Source organism: Astatotilapia calliptera, chromosome 1 (assembly GCF_964374335.1).
Source record: "Astatotilapia calliptera chromosome 1, fAstCal68.1, whole genome shotgun sequence".
NCBI lineage: Eukaryota > Metazoa > Chordata > Actinopteri > Cichliformes > Cichlidae > Astatotilapia > Astatotilapia calliptera.
Window position 1 is genome coordinate 27,104,714 of NC_137422.1, and position 21,846 is coordinate 27,126,559.

The 21,846-nt window shown below is 38.8% G+C and overlaps 1 protein-coding gene and 1 long non-coding RNA gene across 3 annotated transcripts; one reads left to right on the forward strand and one right to left on the reverse strand.

The window, feature by feature from the left end:
- The first annotated feature begins 83 nt into the window (after positions 1–83).
- cnsta (consortin, connexin sorting protein a) lies at positions 84–21,656 on the forward strand. 2 transcript variants are annotated; one of them, XM_026171082.2, is made up of 13 exons: positions 84–407; positions 4,698–4,793; positions 4,929–5,330; positions 7,389–8,095; positions 10,707–10,737; positions 12,568–12,654; positions 13,430–13,511; positions 14,622–14,643; positions 14,881–14,947; positions 15,758–16,314; positions 16,827–17,012; positions 18,228–18,381; positions 18,615–21,656. In XM_026171082.2, exons 2-13 carry the CDS (start codon positions 4,775–4,777, stop codon positions 18,821–18,823), a joined length of 2,523 nt encoding a protein of 840 aa, XP_026026867.2. In that variant the 5' UTR covers positions 84–407; positions 4,698–4,774; the 3' UTR covers positions 18,824–21,656. The 2 variants fall into 2 exon arrangements, with proteins under 2 accessions (XP_026026867.2, XP_026026873.2); XM_026171088.2 differs by having other exon boundaries at positions 14,881–14,938.
- On the reverse strand, positions 5,541–8,090 carry LOC145429615 (uncharacterized). Its single transcript, XR_013909877.1, has 2 exons — positions 7,960–8,090; positions 5,541–7,578 (listed from the first exon to the last, which is right to left on the reverse strand). It is a non-coding gene; the product is annotated as an uncharacterized LOC145429615 (long non-coding RNA).
- Positions 21,657–21,846: the final 190 nt, after the last annotated feature.

A 21,846-nucleotide genomic window follows, 5' to 3' on the forward strand; every position in this document is an offset into this window, starting at 1 on the left:
TTTATGGCAAAAAGCGTCAGTCTTTGTGCACATACTTTTTCATCTATCACAATAACATAAAAATGTTAGGTGCTATTTCAGATGACATTTTCAGCTTTTTGAGACAGAAAAGGGAGGGGGGGATTTTTCTCATTGTGTAGGACGAGGTACAAGAGATTTTATTTTATTACCGAGTCTACAGTTCGATGCAGTCAGGTAGCTGTGGATGAAAACAAGAGCAGAAGATAGTGGACAGAACTGTGCTAACAGTGAAAAGACACGAGATGGCGACAATGCAGCACAGGCCCGACGATGACAGCGTTAGCAACGACCCCTGGCTGCTGCTGCCTGTGGGTGACACAGTCTTCACAACATCTCCGGCAAGGTGTCAGATGTTAGTTTTTATCGTTCGGCCACCCTTTTCAGCCGTAAGTGTCATGTCTCTCTTCTGTGCCGTCGCTGTTTCTAATGTCAGCTGATTTACAAGCTAGCTCCTTTATGTAACGTCAACGTATGTGTGCGTTTCAAAGGTGATCTAATGTACTCTGCTTGCGCTAGCTGACGTTAGCTTAATAGCAACATGTACGAAAACCAATCTGTCACATCAGCATCAAGTATCGATAGCAAACGGGTCTAACTAGTTACTGCATATTAACAGTCTGTGGGTCTAACACAAACAGTTGGTTATAAGCTGTTCTCATTTTCGAGCAGTTTGGCGAAGCGGCACTAGTCCGCAATGAAGCGTAACGTTAACATCAAATCAAGTGTAACCATTGCCACCGAGCTAATTTACATTTAACGTGTGCTAGCCTGTCATCTAACCCATCTAATATTCGGTTAAATAACCAACTTACAATTGCTAATCAGCTAATTTTTACGAAGTCCGTGTCAAAACGGGAAGTGACTGTTCCTGTCTGCTGGCAGTTCATGTGCTCCACGTTATTTTATGTCTTGCCTGGATAACATTAGCTTAAATATCTGGGGGTATAATATTAACCAACTTGTCGAGCTAGGTTTAATTAGGTTAGCTGCTAACAACACATTGGTTAAAGCAGGCTCGTCCAACTCATTTTCACCTATAGGGCCACATATATACATATACACATCGCTAAGGCGACCCAGACCTGCTTTCCCCCCATGTAATCCGATGAAAAACATATATTAAAAAACAAACAAACGAATAATTGATCAATAGGATGCGATACCTTTAAAAAGTAAATGCATTGCAGACCAAAGTTTATCTAAAAAATAAAAAAGGAACAAAACACTCACATGTAAAGTTTTGTATTTAGAACTATTTTATTGTGCTGTTTATATTTCAAACAATTCATAAAAAAAAACTCTGGAAATACTTTTAACTTTCTATTTAGAAATAATACTAAGTAATAATTGCATCTTGATAAGCATATTGTCTTTATTTAGCACCTTCAAAAATAAAAAGGTTTACAGGACAAGCTAGGAAACAAACGACAAATAAAACACTTAAGAAAAGATAAAAGGGAAACGTGCAGCACAAACCTAAAGGGGAAATAGATGCAATTACAAATGAATAATAGGTAAAAAGCAAGTAGGTTTAAAAGCAAATAAATAAATAAATTAAAAATGATAACTCATAGTGGGAAAAGCTTGTTTATAAAAAGATGTCATTTAGAGGAATTTAAAAGATGACAGTGAGCTCGACAAACAGTGAGGTTCTTCTAAAGAATAGTTGTTCAAACAGAAAAATCTCTATTACCCTTGTTGATCTCAGCCGAAATTGTGGGATGGCCAGAATGGAGGTTATGATGAGGGGTGTGTAGTGTCAGAAGATCTGAAATATACTTCTGTACAAGCTCGGACCGGGCCTTCTTAAAAAAAAACTTAAAGTCCATTCTAAAATTATTAACCAACAGGTAACCAATGAACGAAACGAAATTATTACAATTCCATTGCAAATCTATCCAGTGGCCTGGGCTGGTCCCTAAAGTGTTTCAGTCGCAGGTCAAAGAGACTGCTCTGAACTGGAAAAGTGGCCAGCACTAATCCCCAACTTTTGGTGACTAGATGCATTTAGCTACATTGTATACAAAACCTATAGGTCAACATAATTGGCCATCTGCCTCCCCTGTCTCTATCACTGCTGCAGGTCTCATGTCTTTGCAGTGGTCCTTTCACAGGACAGGGTCTGTGTCTTCTTACACCTTTGTGTTTGTCCTTTTGGCTGAATTCCCTTTTCCGTTTGTCTTTCATAATTCATGGTCCCCCTGTGGAGTAAGGCCCAAACAAAGGAGGAGAGGATGGATGGTTTTATGGCTAAATGACTCAGTGGGAGAGGTGCATTAACAGATAGTGATTAAAAAAAAAGGCAACTCTTGTTTTTTTAAACATCATCAGCTATCCATGTTTCTCTCTAGGCTGGTGATTGTTTTATCTTTTAATGCCTCAGATGTTTGTTTGAAGCATGAAAACATTAAGACCGTACATGGGCATTAACGCTGTATACCAAAGGGACATTCAGAGCTTTCAACAATTATGTAACAGCGCTGTTTGTGTCTCAGTGTGATTTTAAGGAGTTTTATTATTTTTAGAGATATTAAAGCACACTTTGTTTCCCATACAGAAGGTTTCTTTTCTTGATTAAATATACAGAGCGGATGCAACATAAAGACAGGGTGGTGCAGCATCCCATAGGATTTCACCTCTATCTGTAGAAAGCACATCGCGGTGCTGATTGGTTCACTCATGCTTCTTCTTTGTTACCATATTTTACACACACGTCCATGAGGAATTTCATGGAAGAAGGGAATCAGAGTTATGTTTGGTGTGTCTATCCACGCATTCCCTTTTAACTCTCTAAATGTTTGGTCTTTGCCAGAGTAATGCAGAATTACAGGAAGAATAATTAGTGCTGCAGGAAACCAGGACAGCCTTATTCCACTGAGATAGGCTTTTATTAGCCATTTTGTTGAGGTTTGAGATTTTATCTTTCTGCTGAGTCAAAAAATGGTGAAAAATGTTGGTTGGTGACCAGAGGCAAAGTTGCTGCCCATCCAGTAATGCCTTAAGGGGCGCCATTTTTTTTTTCAATTTATATGAAAATAATAAGAAATATGTGCTGAAAATTTCTTTTTGCTAGTCAGACTTTTTCTCTCGTAGTCAGTTTTTGCTCCTTATTCACACTTCCTGACTCTAGATCATCTAATAATGTCAATTTATCAGTACTTTTGCTCTGTGTGAGCTGTTTTCTCACAGTATTTGAATGCTGACCTCTTATGTTGACATTAGAGAGTATAGATAATATCCAGAGATTGGTTGCATTGAGCTTGTAGTTGAAACGCGTACCAAACAGGAAGGGTACGAAACAAGTATTAGTGGCTGTTTTGTTTGCAGACAATACTGTTATTTGTGGTCAAAACATGGCAAAGTAACAACAAATATACGAGTCACACATGCCTGTTTGTCTTGTTCCCGTCTAAACATGCATAAGCTAGTAAAACTAAGTCGCCTGCCACTGTACATCGATTCAGAAGTGCATACAACAATAAACCAGAAATCTGTAAAACGCTGTCAGAAAGGGGTCATTCTTTTGGGCCATTTGTAGTGTTACTATTCTTTGGATTTCTCTGCAGCTTGATTTGCCTCATATAGACCTTATATATGTTATGGGATTGGGATATTTATCCTTTATTCCATTTGTTCCGGCTCTTGTGTAAATGTTATTGTGTCTTTTCTATTCTCTTTTTCTAGTCTGCACTTGGTGTCTCAGTTGTTGTCCAATTTTAATTGGTATTTGAAGAACTGTCAGATTGTGAGATTTTTACACCTTAATCCTAATAATTTAGCATTTAAATCCCTAGTTGGGCATTTTTTTCTTTCTAGAGTTTTCTCATAGCTGAAACCCAGATGTCGTGTTGTGGATCAAAACTGGTCACAGCACAAGGGCAATAAATGAACCATAGACAAACAAATTTGTAGTTTCCACATAGAGACCTAGAGGCTGTGTCTTACGAAGTGTGCGGTGTAGATCAGATTATTGTAATGAAGGAATTAAATGCAGCTGTATTTGTTTGGATGTCTTAATAACCAAATTATGTCATATTGTGAATGGACAGCAATGCGTCTTCTCTACGAACACACATTAGTGTTACCAGCTTTTTCATTAATTCATTTGAAAAATATATATATAAACAACAACTTTAAGCTGCATTTATCCAGGTCTTCGTTCATCTGTTGCATGGCAAAAATAATTTGTCAGGCTGTTAACAGGCACCCTAAGTCTGCTCCTCATGTCAGCATTATAAACCCAGTGATACATGAAGTCTGTTACCTCAGCAGGACGAGAAGCAGGCCCTGGAAGAGATCTTGAGTTCAAGCCACCCAGTGGCAGGACACATTTTTGTTTCTCTATTTAAGTTTTCAGCTTTTTCTGTCAGGTTTTTGTCTCTTAAAGGGAAAAGGGAGCAGTCTTCCAACTCATATCGTGTAATCGCTATGTAAATGAATGTATTTGTTTGTACGCATCTAATCTACCACCGTACACGTAGGTGTACACAGGAGTGTTGCATCTGACGCATTCCTGTTTAAGCCGTATGGCTTGTTTGAATCTTTGGGAATGATGACAAACTTGTTTGTGTCTATCCCTTTGCCGTTCCTCGCTTTCACTGTCAGTGGAGTTTAACATGGTCTCTGCTTCTTTAACTTTATGCCTATTCTCTGTCTTATCTCCTTTATCTCTGCAGGCTTGAAGAAGGGCTTGTTCCAAAAGGTGGCACTGGCCCTCAAACTCAAAGGTCAAGCATTGTTTGGGTGGAGCTCAATGGATCATGGTGATGAAGGTTAAAATTCTTTTCTTGTCCAACAAGTTCAACAAATTGGATGTGATGAACCAGTGTAGAGGTTCATACTGTGCAGAATTCAGTTGTTTTGTGTAAGAATTTCAGCTGATTTTTGATTTATCTTTATCCTCTTAGATCAGTTTGAGAGGGAGGGTGGAGCAATGTCACAGATTCAGGGGGGCGGGGTGGACCTCTGTGATAACCTACCCAACTCTGAAGCCCTCACTGCTCAAACCCGAAACCTCAATGAGACAAACACACTCACGCCAACTCAAAGTGTCTCTCTTTCACAAAATGGGGATGAGGGAAGATGTGGTTCCATCCAAAAAATCGGTCTTAACAACAATGAGAAGGAAGAGGAAATGGGACTGGGAAAGGAGGGATGCATAGGAAGAAACCAAGAGAAGGAAGAGGAAGATGATATTGATGAAGCGATGAAGGAAGACGATGACGAGGAGGAATCGGCGGAGTCGAGCTGTTTAAATCGCTGCCAGTCTCCAGACACTCCCATGACAGACTCTTCATATTCAGAAACTGGTAGGAGACTCAATGAGCTGCACACATAATCACAGAATCTTATTTCTGTTCCTGAGAACAGTGTCCTCAGCCTTCACCAGGAAGGCACTTCAGGTCTAAACAGGATTCATCACCGTGGAGGCATCACTCAAGTAAAATTGGTAACGCAGCTGCTGGAAGCAAGACTGTAGGCAGAGGGAGTGACTAAATGAAAAATCAGAACAAAGAGGATACATTTTATTTATATTTTTATTTATGATTTTGCTGACATTAGTCTATTTTTACAGAATTTTTTTCTATTTACTGTTAAAAATTATTATTAAACTTTAAAACCTGGCCACACTAATGTAAGTCAATGTCTACTCCCAAAAGGTCAACTCACAGCCACTAGTATATCCTTCAGTTTGTTTAAAGAAGCTACTTAACAAATAATGAAAAAAATACAGAAATTCCAACATGTTAACAATCCAGGAATATCTTTTTTTTAAAGTTATGCACGTAATTGATTAAAAAAAAATTCCAGTTTACAGTGTGACACACAAATTAAGTATTATAAAAAGTAGTTATTTAATTAGAAGTGTAATCTAGTTTGTTAAATGTTTTCCTGCCTACAATCTCAGCATGTAAATGCTAGGTGTGCAACACTTCTTCACAAATGCTAACTAAACACTCAGTAATATTAGTGTGTAGAGGCTGTGTTTGAAGTATTACTGCGTAACAATTCAAGAAGAATCCAGCGTTCTGCTCAGGATCAGGCTTACTGTTTAAATGCCTTTGGTGTAATGCATTAAGTGGTCAGCATATTGGATTGAGGTCAGTCTGTCTGGGGGTGATGATGTCATCGATCATGTAACTAGAAAAAGTGACTCAAGAAAGTGAACCTGAACAAATCTAATTGAGGGCGGCTGCATGTAGAGCGAGGAGGGTATCTGAGTAGAGGAATAAGTTAAGAGAAAGACAAAAGAAGTAGAAGACAAAATATTGAATCCCAAAATTGCTTAAATACAATAGAATAGATCAAATAAATAATGTTAAAAAATAGTATAATATATAAAATAAAACATGGCAATAAGGGTAACGCTACACAACAAGAGTTCAATTAAATAGAAAAATTAAAGGCAAGTAAAAGTAAAATATTAAATAAAATACAAAACTTGTGTGAAAAGTGTAGTCGAATACAGTAAAGTGAAATAAATCAAATGGCTCACATTAAACAAAAGGAAATAAGAACTCTGACATGTAAAAAACAAGCAAACAAAAAAACAAGCATATCAAATGGAAGATGACCTTAAAGTGGCTCAGAAAAACAAACTGAAGTGTAGTAGACAGTGCCTTGGCCTTAACATTAGAGAATAGATGATCCTCTTCCAAATAGAGAGTAAGGCATAAGCACACTTAAAGTTTCTGCCACTGTCTGTGTCAAAACAGAGTAACACCACTTGATAGCTCACAAGTTCACTCCTGTTCACTCCTGCATTGGCGTACACACACATGCTGCAAACACACAAACAGCTGTGTCGGCAAGCCACTGCAAAACTGTGAGCTTAGCACAGCTCCCATATTTACATTTGTGTGTTTATTGGTTGTAAGCCTTAAGGCCTGCTAGCAGCCAGCATTGACTTATCTACAACTGTGTGTGTGTGCGTGCGTGTGTGTGTGTGTGTTCATGCACTGATGGAATAATAACAGGGATAATATATTGCCATAATGTATTTGTATTATGTAAATTGTGGGGAAACAGTCTGTTTATATAGTTGCTTTGTAAGGATATAACAGTTCCTATAATGTCAATCATTAAATTTTAAGATGAAGACTCAGTAAATAAGATAATATGGTTGTCTTTAGAGTTAGAATTAAGATTAGGGAAGAAGTCATTAGGGTAAGTCTCAAGGAACTTAATGTCTTCTGAAGTGATTAAAATATGACTGTGGTTATATACTCATAATCAGTTTGCTTCTCTGGAAGAACGTGTTGATTTTAAAATTTTTTACACACTGGCATATTTGCAGTTCCTCAGTAATTGTCTGTTTTCCTCTTATCTTTCTTCCTGTTTGCTAATTTCTTTATTTACATCCACAGGGAGCCTGTTGGAGAATCCTTATCCTTTTAGTCCTGGAACCAGTCCAGAGCCTACATCCCCAGTCATTCCAGCGGGCAGTCCAGAAACCGTATATCCCATCGGTTCAGTGGAATCGATCCAGAATGATGCTGAAATGGACACTCGTATGTCAAAAACTGGATCAGGTGCCTACTCCACGGCGTCTATCACCTGCACACATGGATCTGCTTTCAGTACGGGGCCGATGGATTGTACATCGCAAATATTAACCTCAGGCACTGAGCCTACATGTGTCACAGCAACTACTAAAATAATAGCAAAAAATACAAACTTCACTACAGAACAACTTACCTCATCCACGGAGCCTGCCTTAAACTGTGGGCCAAAAGGTGCTAGAGGGTCTACCGGTTCACATGCAGGATATAACACCTCAGCTACAGAGACATTTACGTTAACTGAGTTAGCAAAGTTTAACACTTCCGCTGTGAGTGCATCCCAAGAGCCCCTCAACTTCACCATGGGGATTACAACTACTGGAACAGACTCCACCTCCATCACAGGACCTTCATTATCAAATCAGGAATACATTACCTCCACTCCAGTGGCCACTTGTTTCTCAGTTCCCGCTTGTGCCTCAGGATCTATTCCAGGCTGTGCTCTGTTGGAGTCCCTTGAGCAGTTGGCACAAAGAGGAGATGACAGCCACCTTCCACAGTCCCTTCACCAGGTACTGCAAACACTACTGCCACTTACCATCACTGATTGCGTCTCATTTGAACTCACTGCTCTTAAATACTTTGTTGCTTTCTCTCATTCGAGTCTCTCTAAACTTTTGCTCTCACAGTTGTTAATAAATCACTCAACCTCATAATTGCAGTGGCACTTTGTACCCTAAAGCAGGGGTGTGTTCAGTGACACACAAACTAAAATTCAGGTATGCATTTAAGTACACTAAAAAGCTTCATGCACACTAGATAAACACACAAATCCTGAGTGTTTCTATCTTCATAGATGCTCCCTCACAGACCTGCATGATTGAACATGCGGCTCCTGAGGGTGTGTGAATGTTTGAATATTTCTGTCAGTTTGATTATTAAATATCTCTAAAAGGCACACCCAGCCTATTTTTACTTCCAGGCAAACAGGTGTCTACATCTGCGTTCACACATTCACTGGAGCCTCAAACTTTTTTAGACATCACTTCTTGGCAGTTGCAGTGAAGAAGCAGGTGGATCAAACATTAAGTGGCCTTTACCCTGCTAGTTACATAGTCCAAAGTTTGAGACTGATCACGCCCGTGTACGAATGGATCAGGTAAAGGTCAAAACCATTCACAGTGAGTAAGTGGGGACCATTTGTTTTGCTTCCTATGAACAAAACAAACAAAAGCAGGTGCAGCAGATTTATATAGCAAAACAAATATCAGCTACTTACATCACCCGTATGTTTCTTACTTCTCCAGATATCGGGGCATCTGGTGAAGTGATAAACTCGGTTTTTGTCATTTTCATCACTACTGCTTTGATCTGTTGCTCGTGCTGAGGCTGCTGGCTTGTGGCTGTTTCTGAGCTTTGGATAGCTTTCCTTTGATAGCCTCTTTAGTCTGATTAGGTTTGTTGGTACGAACGTTATTGTGGTGGTTGCCCTACACCTTAGTTTCGTGAACTTTGTGTCTTCGCTTACAGTGAAGAGCTTCCACAACATGTTAGTAGATGAGTGTGAGTGTGTACACGACAATCACACATAAATGAAAGGGACTAGCATGCCATTGGACACGTGAGGCTGACTGGCCGATCAGCAGTCAGGTCTGAGAATGCTCAGAATCTGCAAATTCAGGTCATTTGTTGGTCAATCAGGGCATCGCTACCCCTTTGGACTTGCTATGGAAAAGTTCTTAGGCTTTTCATGGGCGAGCTCACACTTAATGTCACTTCATTCATGAGCACACACCTTTTGTCTACATTACAAAAATAACACCCACTGGGAAAATGATTATAGAAGTTACTATTTTAAACATCTTAAATTTGTCTTTGTTCAATTTATAAACTATAAAGCCGCTCAAAGTTTTAGCTGCTGATTAAGATAAAACTGGATTGGCAAACTGAAAGGGCGCTTGAAGAGTGCAGTACTCCATTAAGTCATTTACCCTATCCCATAATTCTAAAGAGCAATATCTAGTGTTGCCACAATGGTCATGCGCCACTTTATTGGTTTTTGTGTTGCCCTGCTGACAGATCAACAGAATTACTAAAGGGGAACATACTCTGGCTTTGTTGGGGAGGGACAAATGGAGGAATGGCATAGCAAACATGCCTCTGTAGTGGGAGATTTACATCATTGGTGGTGTAAAAATGAGGGAGGGAGAGAAAGGCTGGGGTCATGAATGACTGCCAGCTTTGAAACCAGTGTCATTAGCATAAATATGAATTGTAGGACAACAAACAGAAAAGGAAAGCAGCGAGCAATGAGGAGAAACAAATGAGGCTCAAAGTCTAAAGATGACTGTGTGTGTGTTAACCACAGAGAAACATCCTTGGAGTAATTTCTAGACAGTCCAGTATATGTATAATCTTTAAACGCTCTTTGTTTGCTCACGAAGTAGAACAATGAAAACTTAAGGAGAAGTATATTTTAATTATTTATGTCAGTGAATATGTTATATATTAGTCATAATTGATGCGGGGACAAATAAATCCATTTTAAATTGATCCGTATTTTTGGTGCAACGGATGGTTATTTGCAGAAGAGACTGGAAACAGCTTTAAGCTCCTCTTGTATCTAAACCATCCCGGCACAGTTACCTAGAAAAGGTCACTGAGTCGTCACCACCCCGCACTTCATTAGAAATGCGAGAGCTTTTTGTGCCCTCCTTTCCTCCTCCTCCTCTCGCGCTCTCTCTTTCTCTTACACACTTCTCCTGTTCTGTTATCAGCTGAACAAGAGACACTGAAAAGAGGTAGAGTGTCGACCATGGTCTCTCGTTTTTTCTCCCTTGCTGTTTTTCTTTTCTCTCTCATTTTCACTCACTTGTGTGACTGACCTAACAGCTTACTTTGTTGTGTGTCACAAAGAGCAGATTATATGTTTTTCTTCAATGGCATGGTTAATGATTATAGAATTTATTGCTGCAGTAGAAGGACAGCTCTGTACTGTATTGTGTTTCTAAATTACATATTTGTATAATTTTTTTCTAGTTTTCTATATGGAAATTTTTGACACTTGTGTCATGTTGAGGAATCCCTCTACGTGAGGATTAGTTTCAGTCTGGTTTTAAACCTTAATTTAACCTGTTTCCTCAACATGCACTTTATTAAAAGCTCTAATCTCTCTCTCTACAGATTGCTGAGGCCTTTGTCCTTCATGGAGATTGTATCCTTGTGGTCCTGTTGGTGTGTTGATGGGGTGGCCAGGTTTTATTTTGACTTGTGCAAAATGTTTCTCACACTTTTCTCCTGTGTGCTTCTTGCCTGCTTGTCCGGGCAGATGTGACTCAACAGTAAGAAGGAAGGAAGAGACAGATTAAATGAGGCAAAAATGAAAAGAGGAAGTGTGGAGGAATCAGAGTGAAATCGTGCTTAAATCTGAGCTGGCTTTCAAAGAAAGCCTCAAGGTTTACGAGGTAGATAAACACAAAGAAAGATTAGCTCTAAATTTTAAACTTCAGTCGCCTTTCATGACATGACAAGAAAAATGTAATGCTGGAAGAATATTCTTTTCAGAGAAGGACAGGTGAGTTTTTACTAGTTTCCATTTTTGCATTGTTTTTTATTTATGAATAAATGGGAAGTCTTTCACCATCTTTCAGTCTTTCATTTAGTAATTATTTTTTATTGACCTCAGTCTGCTGCACATGCAGCTCACACATTTGAAGTGGGAAATCCCAAATTCTGAGTCATAATTTTCAATGGGAACACCCACTCGGGTCAAATTTCCCACTCATGAAGTTATAGCATCTCTACCAGCCTCCCAACTTCACAATTTAAGAACAGCATGGACAGTAGTAAAACTTGTCATCTGGGCTACCATTGCTGTGTATTTGTGCCTCTTCAAAGAAACCGTATACAGAGCACTGACCAGGCTCTACCTGTCAATGTGCTGCATCCAAGTTTCTAAGCACAAACATACGATAGAGTTAGAAAAACTATAGCATTGTAAGTTTTCTAATTGGCTGATCATTTTTACGCTAGTGCATGACGCCATAAGATTTTTGAGGGATAAGTTTTAGTTTAAAAAAAAAAAAGAAGAAGAAGAAGAAGAAAGAAGCAAGTTTCGCCACGTGTCAGCCATTTTTATGCTTTTTTCTAGTTATTGAAGCATTTGTGAAATGACTTTAATTTCAATGGTCGCTGTGATATAAAACAGCATATTCAGAATTCAGAATCATTCAAACCTGATTAAAAACCACTTAAATTTTTTTTTGCTAATTTTGCAGCAGTGGAACTTCTACTATTACTACAGTTTAATTTCAGGATTGTTTGAGTGTCAAGTCTGTATTTTATAATTATGTTTTCTTCATTTTCTTGTCTTTTTTTTTTTTTTGCTTACTCATTGAAAATACTCGTTATGGTTGCTTATTATTGTAGTGGTTCATTGTGCAGACAGTTGGCCTGTTTTTCAAGACGTGGACTGAATAAGTTCCATATAGCACATATACACAGGGAATACTTCACCGACAGAAAACTCAAAAATGCACTTGGAGTCAATGACGATTGAGTGTCAAACAGTAAGAGGAAGATGAAAGGCAGAAGAGCATGACTGAGAAAGAACTGGAGGTTTAATCTGATGAAAGATACACAGTGGGAGGGAAAACCAGAAAGTGTCAAAGAGTAGGGAAGCCAGCTTAGCTATGTCATGGATGTATAGAGGGTTAGTTAGAAAGAGAGAGAGAGAAAGCATTGAGCCACGTCAAAGAAGGATTGTGTTTTCGCTGCTCATATCCATAAACATGAGACAGAATCGTGCACTGCGTTCCCCCTCTGTCTCTCGTGGCCTTCCTCTCCGTCCTCGTCTCTCTGTCTCTCTGTCGTCCTTTTTTTCCCCCAGAAATACCCTTTTGTCAACTCTAATGGTTTTCAAACAGATAGCCACAAGAGTTTAAAAGTTACTGCAATTTTCAGCGTTCCCAGTGTGGTGTGATGATGTGCATGTGCGGAATTTTGATTTACTTATTTTTTACATTTCTTAACCTGTGGTGTTCAGACCAGCGGGCGTTATGGTGCATCCAGCTAGAGAGAGACTATCACCAGAGAGTATTGGATAACCTGAATGCACTTCAGCAGCAGTGGGGTAACACACAACGCACACACCTGTTGACCTGTAGGGTCATGCTAGTAATAAACACTTTCTTCAATCCTAAGCATCAGGGAAGAAGCTGTAATAAAGTAGTGCTCATAATGTTTAAAAATGAACACGGAGACATGCAAGGTTGCTGTATTACTGAATATTGTGTTTGTCACTGCATGCATCAACACGCATGCTTAAAACAGCCTCACAGTATGATTTAAAGTCCTCATAAGAACAGGTCTTGCCACTCAGGAGCCATGTTGGTAATGCCTCTGAGCAGTGCTTTAGGCAGACTCATCTAAAAAAAAATGGGAAGAGAGCTGTAATTTAAATTGCCGTCTTTTTAAATTTAAATCTGTCTCATTTCACTAAAGTATTTAACCTTTTCGAAAGACTTAGCTTCTCTAACGTGTAAGTACACTTATCTGCATATTTAATACAATATGGTGGATTGTACAGAAGTGAAGAAGGTTCTTGAAAGGGAAGCAAAACATCTTCATGAACATTTTAAAAAAAAGTCCAGTTGCCCTCAACCTAAGCACTGAAGAGTAGGCACACATGTGTCCTGGTTGAGCTGAGCAGGAGCATTGTCTGTACTGTCATGAAATCCAGGAAACTTCAGTCATATACAGTAATACATATTTAATATAGATTCAGTCACCATAATATCAAGTCACATGTAGAGTTATAAGCCGGTTTTTATTTGTTTTCTTACATAGCATATATTGCTAGTAACACGCTGGTACTAACTCTATCTCTGTGTGTTCTTCCATCTTAGAGAGTCAGTTTAAAACGACGCCCTCTGACCTGGCAGCTCAACATCTGGACAGTCTTAAACACATTTGCCAGACACACAATCGGTCAGTATGCACTTCTTTTCATGATATTTGTATTTTTAGCTTCGTCTTTGATGTCATCTAAACTAGGTGTTCTGTTTAGAACTACATCAGCCCTGATTGATCTAGTCAGCTAAGTCTAGACGATGCAATGATGTCACAAAAACTCAATAACAACACAGCCAGTACACGCAGTACAATTCACAATACAATTATCAGTTGATTCCAAATCAAATTCCAAATCAGAGGCGCAGACATTATTATCGTCTGCGCCTCTGTGATAATGAGTGTGTGTTTTGTTTGAGTTCTTTTTTTATTAGCGGAGGACTGTGTAAAATATGTCCTGCAGTGCTATTGGCTCATGTAAGTGTCCCTCACCAGAGAAATGAAACCCCTTCTTGCTGTTTAGTTTTTTACTCAGAGTAGAATGCTTGCAGGACACACAGCCTTTTACATTATATGACTGTGTATATACGTGTCTGCTTGAATCACTATGAGCATGAATATGTTAGTGTGTGATGTGCACTGCAGTGATAGATAAAACATATGGCCCCTGTCCGCTGCTGCTGCTGCACTTTCAGACATTTGAGCCATCACACTGCTAGGGTTTCACTCTGCTTAACACACACACACACACACACACACACACACACACACACACACACACACACACACATGCACACACACACACACACACACACACACACACATGCACACACACATGCACACACACACGCACACATGCACACACACACACACACACACACACACACACACACACATGCACACACACACACACACACACACACACACACACACACACACACATGCACACACACATGCACACACACACACACACACACGCACACACACATGCACACACACATGCACACACACACACACACATGCACACACACACACACACACACACACACACACACACACACACACATACACACACACACACAGAAGAACATGCAGTATTACTAACACACGTTGTAATAGCAAGGGAAATGTGTCCAGGCTAATATTAGACTGAGAGTAGAGAAGGGTCATCCGTATTTTGCGTTTTCATTTACTAAAAACAAGAACTAATCGTCAGTGCTCCTTTGTTTCTCTCCTTTTTTTTAATAGACCAAGGAGTAGAGATGCTGAGGTAAGACGTGTAATTTTTGGTATGTGTGTCAGTGACAGGTAGTGAATGTGCAAGTTATGTATATTTTGCACAGACTGAGCGATATCAGTGAAATATCCATTTTATGTATTTAGGGCGCACATTGTCGTGTTCTGTGTTTAATTTGTAAAATTGATAAAGAATACAATGTTAAATAAAGTTACAAATTACACGTGTATTATTTTTTTAATAAGAATTTGTGTATGCGGTTTCAAATAGTGTGCTTCTCTGAACTTCGTGAGAGCTGAATTTGAGGAAGTTGGTGCTCTGCATTCATGTACGTCAGGTCAGTGACTATTAGCTGCATGGTTATAATTTAACTTGAATGCTGTTTGGTATTAAGCTATGATATGAATAACCACTGTTATGTTGCTAGTGGCTCTCTTTAAATTCTCTTTAAAGTATTATTCTCAACTTACTGTTGTGTTACTAATAAGACATTAGGGTAAAGTTTGGCCTAGTTTTAATTTTTTACTGTGTGAATTTCAAAAAGTGTGTGTGTGTGTGTGTGTGTGTGTGTGTGTGTGTGTGTGTGTGTGTGTGTGTGTGTGTGTGTGTGTGTGTGTGTGTGTGTGTGTGTGTGTGTGTGTGTGACATACAAGTGTTTCTATCATACAAGTGTTCCCATTGTTAGGATTTCCTTTCTTCCTCAAACATTATGAAAGCAGATTAAATTGTAGAAGCAGAAATCTCTATTCTGCTTCTACTGTGTTTCAAAAGGTCCTAGGAATTAATTTAAATTTAAAAACCGTCATTTCCAAAGTATTGACATCATCCTATTGAAAAGAGAGAAACTGGACATAGTTGCGATTGTGACACACTCAAACAGGAGATACAATGCAAGGATGAAAATGTTGTTATCAGATCAAGAAAACCTGTTTAGCTGTTGTTGAATTCTTATTGAAGAAACAATTACTCTAAGGTAAAAAGTCAGATACAAGGAGCTTCCACTTCAGTATACACTTAAAGTCTATTCTTATTTATGAGTATTTATATTAGTTTATTAGAGGCTTTGGGTTGGTCTTAAGTTGGTTTTAAGTGTGTTACTGATGCCTGGTTTTATTCATTTCTGTTAAAACTGTGTTCTCTGATGCAGACCATCAGGTTGAAGGAGGGATGGAGCAAAGAGCTGAAGACACCTCTTGTTCAGTCATGCCCTCCGTTAATTTGACTGATGGTCTCAGTTCCCCTGAGATCTCCGGCAAGGACAGGGAACACCCACCAATGGAGTCAGAGGGGAGAAATGGTTTCCATGGATCTCAGCTCACTGATGAGCAAGGCAATGACAGAGAGGGAAGAGAGGCAGAAGGAGGGGCAGGATGCACCATTTCAGGAAACGGGCTGCACCCCTCTACAGCTGAAGAGTTGGATCAGTCCAAACCTGCAGAGCAGCAGGGACAAGATTTAGGTCCAGCACAGGAAACAGAGGCAGAAGAGCAAGAAGAGGGGGGTGACGTGGAAGAGGCAACGGAGGCTTTGGAAATGGAAGATGAGGGAGAGGAGGAAGAAGGGGAAGAGAAGAAAAGGGAAGGGGTGTCCTCCGTGAGTCAGAAAACTCTCCCAGTAGAGACTGTGTGCAGCGGGGCAGAGGTGGAGATACAACAGCTGTATCAGGATGCCCGAGCTCAGGAGAGGCTACATGTGGAGACGCAGGTATATATGATTTTGGCTACTTAAGACTCACTTCATTTAGCTTTAACATATTTTTATTACATATATTTAAAGAAACAGTTAAAGGAACTACACAGTTCAGTCAGTATCTGTTATTAATATTATCTAGGAGTTCCTTCTTTGGTTGCTAAAATGTATCACTGTTAAAAGGCCCAGTCAGTACCTGTTTTCTTCCGTTGATGAAGTTTGCATTGCTTTTGGTACTTTGTGTTGGCCAATTCAGTTTCAATAAGATCAAACATAAAAAAAAACATAAACAAACAAAAAAACCCCATAAAAACCTGTTTTAAAGCAAATGCAGCCTCCTTTGTCTTTGTTTATGGGGACAATAGTATTCAAAAACGAAAGCAAATGGAACAGTTTTCACTGCTTTCATAGGACTCAGTCAGTGTTACAGCAGAGTGTGTTACACCAGAGAGCAGAGCAACAAAATGGATTACAGCTTCATAACTGTATATTGACATTTAAGTTATATCTGTATCCTATTACTGCAGGAGAGCACTAAAGCCTCCCTGCACCACGAGGTAACCCTTCCTCACGAGGCTCACATGAAGCAGCCGGAACCACATGCAGAGATGAAGGAAGTGGAAGAGGAGGAGGACTATGATCTAGACCAAGCTGACATCATTAGAGAAGCTCCCTCTTTGGATGCAATGGCAAAACTCATCACTGTAGAGGAGGTGAGTACATGTTGTTAGTAGATTCACTATTTCCTTATGTCTTCAGTGACTGTGCATGGACTGTATATTAAAGATGGACATGGCGAACATCAAATCACCCCCTGCTTTTTGAAATCTTGATTTGATGAAACCAGCGCTGAGCAAATTTGGATAACAGTGTGGTGTATTATAAGCATCAGTTAATGCGCGCAAGTTTAGTTTGATAGAATGTACAGATGCATTGCACACATACAGATGCCTTTGTACATTAGGTTATGTAGTATACAAATGTAATGTTGGCATTTAACTTAAATTGGATAATTCTTGGACACTCTGTTAGTCCAATAGGATGAAAAGAAAGGCATGTTATTGTCATGTAATTCCTATCATTCAAATCAGCAACTTAACTTCTCCCTAAAGGCTGAATTTAAAAAATGCATCTGTGTTCAGTCTTATTAAAGGTTAAATTAGGTGGAAACACCAGGCTGTAAACAGATTTTGTCTGCTGGACATTTTACATTCTCGTCTGTGTGGATTGACTCAGTTTGTGTTTGCCCTTCTAGGCCCTCCATTGTCAGAGGCATGTTGCTATGTTGAAACAAAGCTAATGCCATTGCCTAACCATTACTGATACCCGTGATGGATTTATTTTGTTGATGTGAAACCCAGTTTGACATTTAACTACTCTCCACCAAGAAAAAAACAGAGGCAGTAGTGAGGGCAACACCTTGTTATGTTTTTTTAGTTTGATTTAATACAATGTCTTTTTGTTCCAGCGCCAAAAATAATGCATATAAAAATAAAAACTGCTTATCTGTGGGGGTGATATGAAATGAGACATTTATCATTCATGGCAGAATTGTAACATTTGACCTACATGAACCACACCCTTTTGGATGATATAATTATTACCTCGTCGATAAGCACAACTGCTGGATGAAAATTAATTTGCCACTGTAATCTGTATTTGAACAGCTTTTGCACTGTACTTGGCAACATCTAAGCTCTAATGTGCTTAACTTCTGTCACAAGGAAGCACTGACAAAAAGGTTCAAAACTCAGCACTGCTGATTGTGTGGTGTGCTGCCACCTGGTGGACATGGCTGGTGTGGTGCACGCTCTGTAAGACTCAGTCTGAGAGTATGAAAAGATTTAATGATGTAAATATAAGTTGTGCTTATACTGATTGATGTGTCTACCCAGGCTAACATTTCTGGTTGTTCTTATGTTTCTCAGGTATCACCCGCCTCTGGCCTTGTCTCCATATTAAAGAAGCGAAAGGTCTGCGTAGACGACGTGAGTGCTTCTTCTAGCTCAGACCCTCGACCTGAGAAGCCCACTGCCAAACGACGTGTCCGCTTTAAAGTTCCTGATGACCACTATGAGCCTGGTATGTTTTTTGTCTTTTATTGTTGACGGTTAAAGTTTCGTATCGCTCTATAAACACAGAAATAGTGTAAGAGAGCAGTGGCTGCATTTCTAATACTGGACAGGTTAAATTACACCAGCTGTGGCAGTCCATTGTGAGAGTGTTTAAAATAGTTGACGAATTCCAGCAAATTTCCAGCACACATTAATCCTGTGTATTTATCTCTATAACTCTCTGTATCTCTTTCTCTGTAGATGTCGGCAGTGGCGACTCCTGCCTGCTCCTCTTCCTGCTTTGCCTGGTTACTGTTTTTATCAGTGTGGGGGGCACCGCCCTTTACTGTGCTTTGGGCGATGCCCAGTCTTCGGTCTGTCAGGACTTCTCCAGAAATGCAGACTTCTACATTAACCAGATACAGCGTGGGATAGCTCAGATCCAACACTGGTTTGCTCCTGGGTCATAGCAGAAAATGTGGAGCCACTGACCTTAGTGTTTGTCACTGTAGGTTCAATGTAGTCTCTGCTACTTCCTAAAACAATGTTTTTGTGGTCATGGTGCCAGGCAGTCACTATTTATCTGTTATTTATCTGCGGAAAGTGACTGTTATTGTCTGAACATCTATATCAGATACAGCTGGCGTTTCTAAGCCTGCTCCACTGCATTTTTAATGCTCTGTGACTACAGATCCAGAGTTCACTCAGTCATAGGTCGAATGTCTCTTTAAAACACTAGATTGAAAAGGTGATCAGACAGAGTGAGACTGCAAAATAAAGTTGTCAGTTTTATTTCTGAACAGAAAAATAACTGAACTGCAGCCCTTCACAATCTTTTCCAAATTAAATATGAACTAATTTATCAAGCTAAAAATAAAATTGCAGAGAGCTAGAATACTTCCATTTAAAAATTACTGACAGATAATCAACCATGACTGGATACAAACTTGCTCACACTGCTCTCCCAAAATCAGTTCCCTGAGACACGTAACACATGTAAATGTAAATATTGCATAGACACACATGCAGTTTGTTAACTAGGGAGCACATAGATGCCCTCGACACACTGCACAAATGGGAAGAGGCCCAGTGGGTATTTTTAATAACATTGCAACCACTGCTGTTGCTTTTATTCTTTTATTCTTTCTTTCTTTCTTTTTTAAAATTTTATCAAGAACAAATTTTTCTGTGGTCTCCTACTTGGAATGAAATCTTTACGTCTTAATTATGTCTTAAAGTTTTGAATGAATGTATAGATATTTGAATATTGTCAGAAAATATGCTGAGAGGAAGGGGTATTTTGGTATTTGTCATAACTGAGCTGCTAATGGGAAACAGTCACATCAACTATGTTCTATTAGGAAAATGGCATAAATCAGTCAAAAAAATGACCCTCCTGACTCCCTCCGACCCCCCTCACATGTCCTTTTTATTGCATTGACTTTAGTGTATTTAAATGAAGGGTAAGCAAAATGTTTGCCTTCATGCTATGAATGAAAAATGTAGATATATATTTTCATGGGTTGAGTCCTGCATCTTTGTTAGCTGTGCAGCTTTCTATTTCTCCCTGTACATATTTGATGTGGTTGTCCTGTTGCCACCCTCTTCTGTGTAAAATACCAACAGCGGGTTAACAGTGAGCAGACATCAGTTTGCGGACTTAATTGAGGCAGATCTGTCACTGTGTAGCACATGTACAGAAACACAGTGCGCCTCTGTACATATTGTTGAATGGATGTCTAACTTGTTGCACATAAGATCGGTACAATTTTTTTTTTAAGATATTGCAATATTTCTACAGGCATTATTCTCTCAGTTCTAAATGCAGACTTGATTTAATAAAACAAAATATCCACTAAATATTTGCACAGACCACTTGAACAGAAAACACTCGACTGCTAAGTGGGTGTGGAAATATTTAAGTAAACAAGGAGACCTTTTTATAATTATGTGGAAAACAATAATTGCTCAGTGTATGTAATTTGTTCAGGCCTTGGTTTTGATGGGATCATATGAAGCACTGTCTGCCTGTGTGTTTTTAGGGATTCTGGGCATCACGCTCTGTTATTTTTTCAGGGTTTTTTTCCCCTTATCTTCCAAAATAACTTAACTACTCTCAGTCTTCCGTAATAGTCCACTAGATAACATTTTTGCCATTTCATTTGATGACTTTGAGTCCTGGTTTGACATGGAGAGAAATTTGTGAATGAAACCAACCCTTTATTCTCACACCAGTGCTTTAACTCTTATGTTCTGCTCATTGTAAAGCACATTTTAGTCTTACTGAAATCAGTTTTACAGCTTAATTTCAATTTTGCCTTGTTATTTCAATGTGTACATGCAATGTTTGGTGTTTTGTTTATTGGCTGTTTTTCTTTTTGGTTATTGTAGTAGTGGATGCCATAAAAGTCCTGGAAAAACCACATATCCTAAAATCTTTTCAGGAAGTGAAGAAAGCAAATCTCTGTTTAAGGCGGACAATTCGATTCCTACCTTACCTATGCATCCCTAATAGACAAAACAATATTCTCTGTCCTTTATGTCACTCACAAAACCCTGATGATTGATTTTTAAGGATATGGGGATATTTTTCCAGGACACAGGGGGTAGCAGACTCACTCTTGTTTTTATTTGCACATGTCATCTGGCTGGTTCAGATGATGATCACTCAGAAATCATCTTATTTAATCTTTCAGATGAGTTTAATTATTTATAATTAAAATAAAATTAGGGATTTCATGTGTAAGTGGCTAAGAGAAACAAATGCATCTTTTTCCCCTCCATGTTGTCAGCTTGCATCAGATTACCTGATTCCACAGAAAAATGTATTCCCAAATGCTTCTGAACACCATCATCTAGGCCGAAGATTGTTTCTGTTTTTATTATTTTGCCCCGCAGTTTGTCCTACTGCTGTCAGTATCACCTTTTTGATGCAACGATTGGTACAGATGTTTCATCTGTAAGCATGATATGAATAATCATGTCTTTTTTTCCCTGTTGGTTTTGCAGAAAAATCTTATAAAACAGATGAATGAAATTCCACAGTTCTGTGCATGAATTTTGTCCCACTAAAAACATTTTTATGGATCATTTGAGTCTCTTATTTTATTCTCACAGATTTTTGTTTTTGTTTAAAAACAAAGAACATCTCTTCCTTGTTAGCCCACATGTTATATTCATTTAAAAGAGTTTTTATGAGAGCTTCCATTTTTGGCTTCTTTTTTAAGGAGAACAACAAAATGCTAGTGTGCCAGATGTGGTGAAAGTTTCTCCATTTCAGTAAAATAACTAAACAAATAATAACAATAAGTGTTTATCTCTGTGTTGTAACAATAGTTAATTTTTTATTTTATTTTAAAGCATTATTATAAATTCATTAAAGTTTTTATGGTCCCAAATTGCACATAGAAGCAATATGTATAGAGACACCAGTCAAACCAAAAGGTGTTTTTCTTTTTAAAAATATGCACACACACACACACCGGTTGCTTAT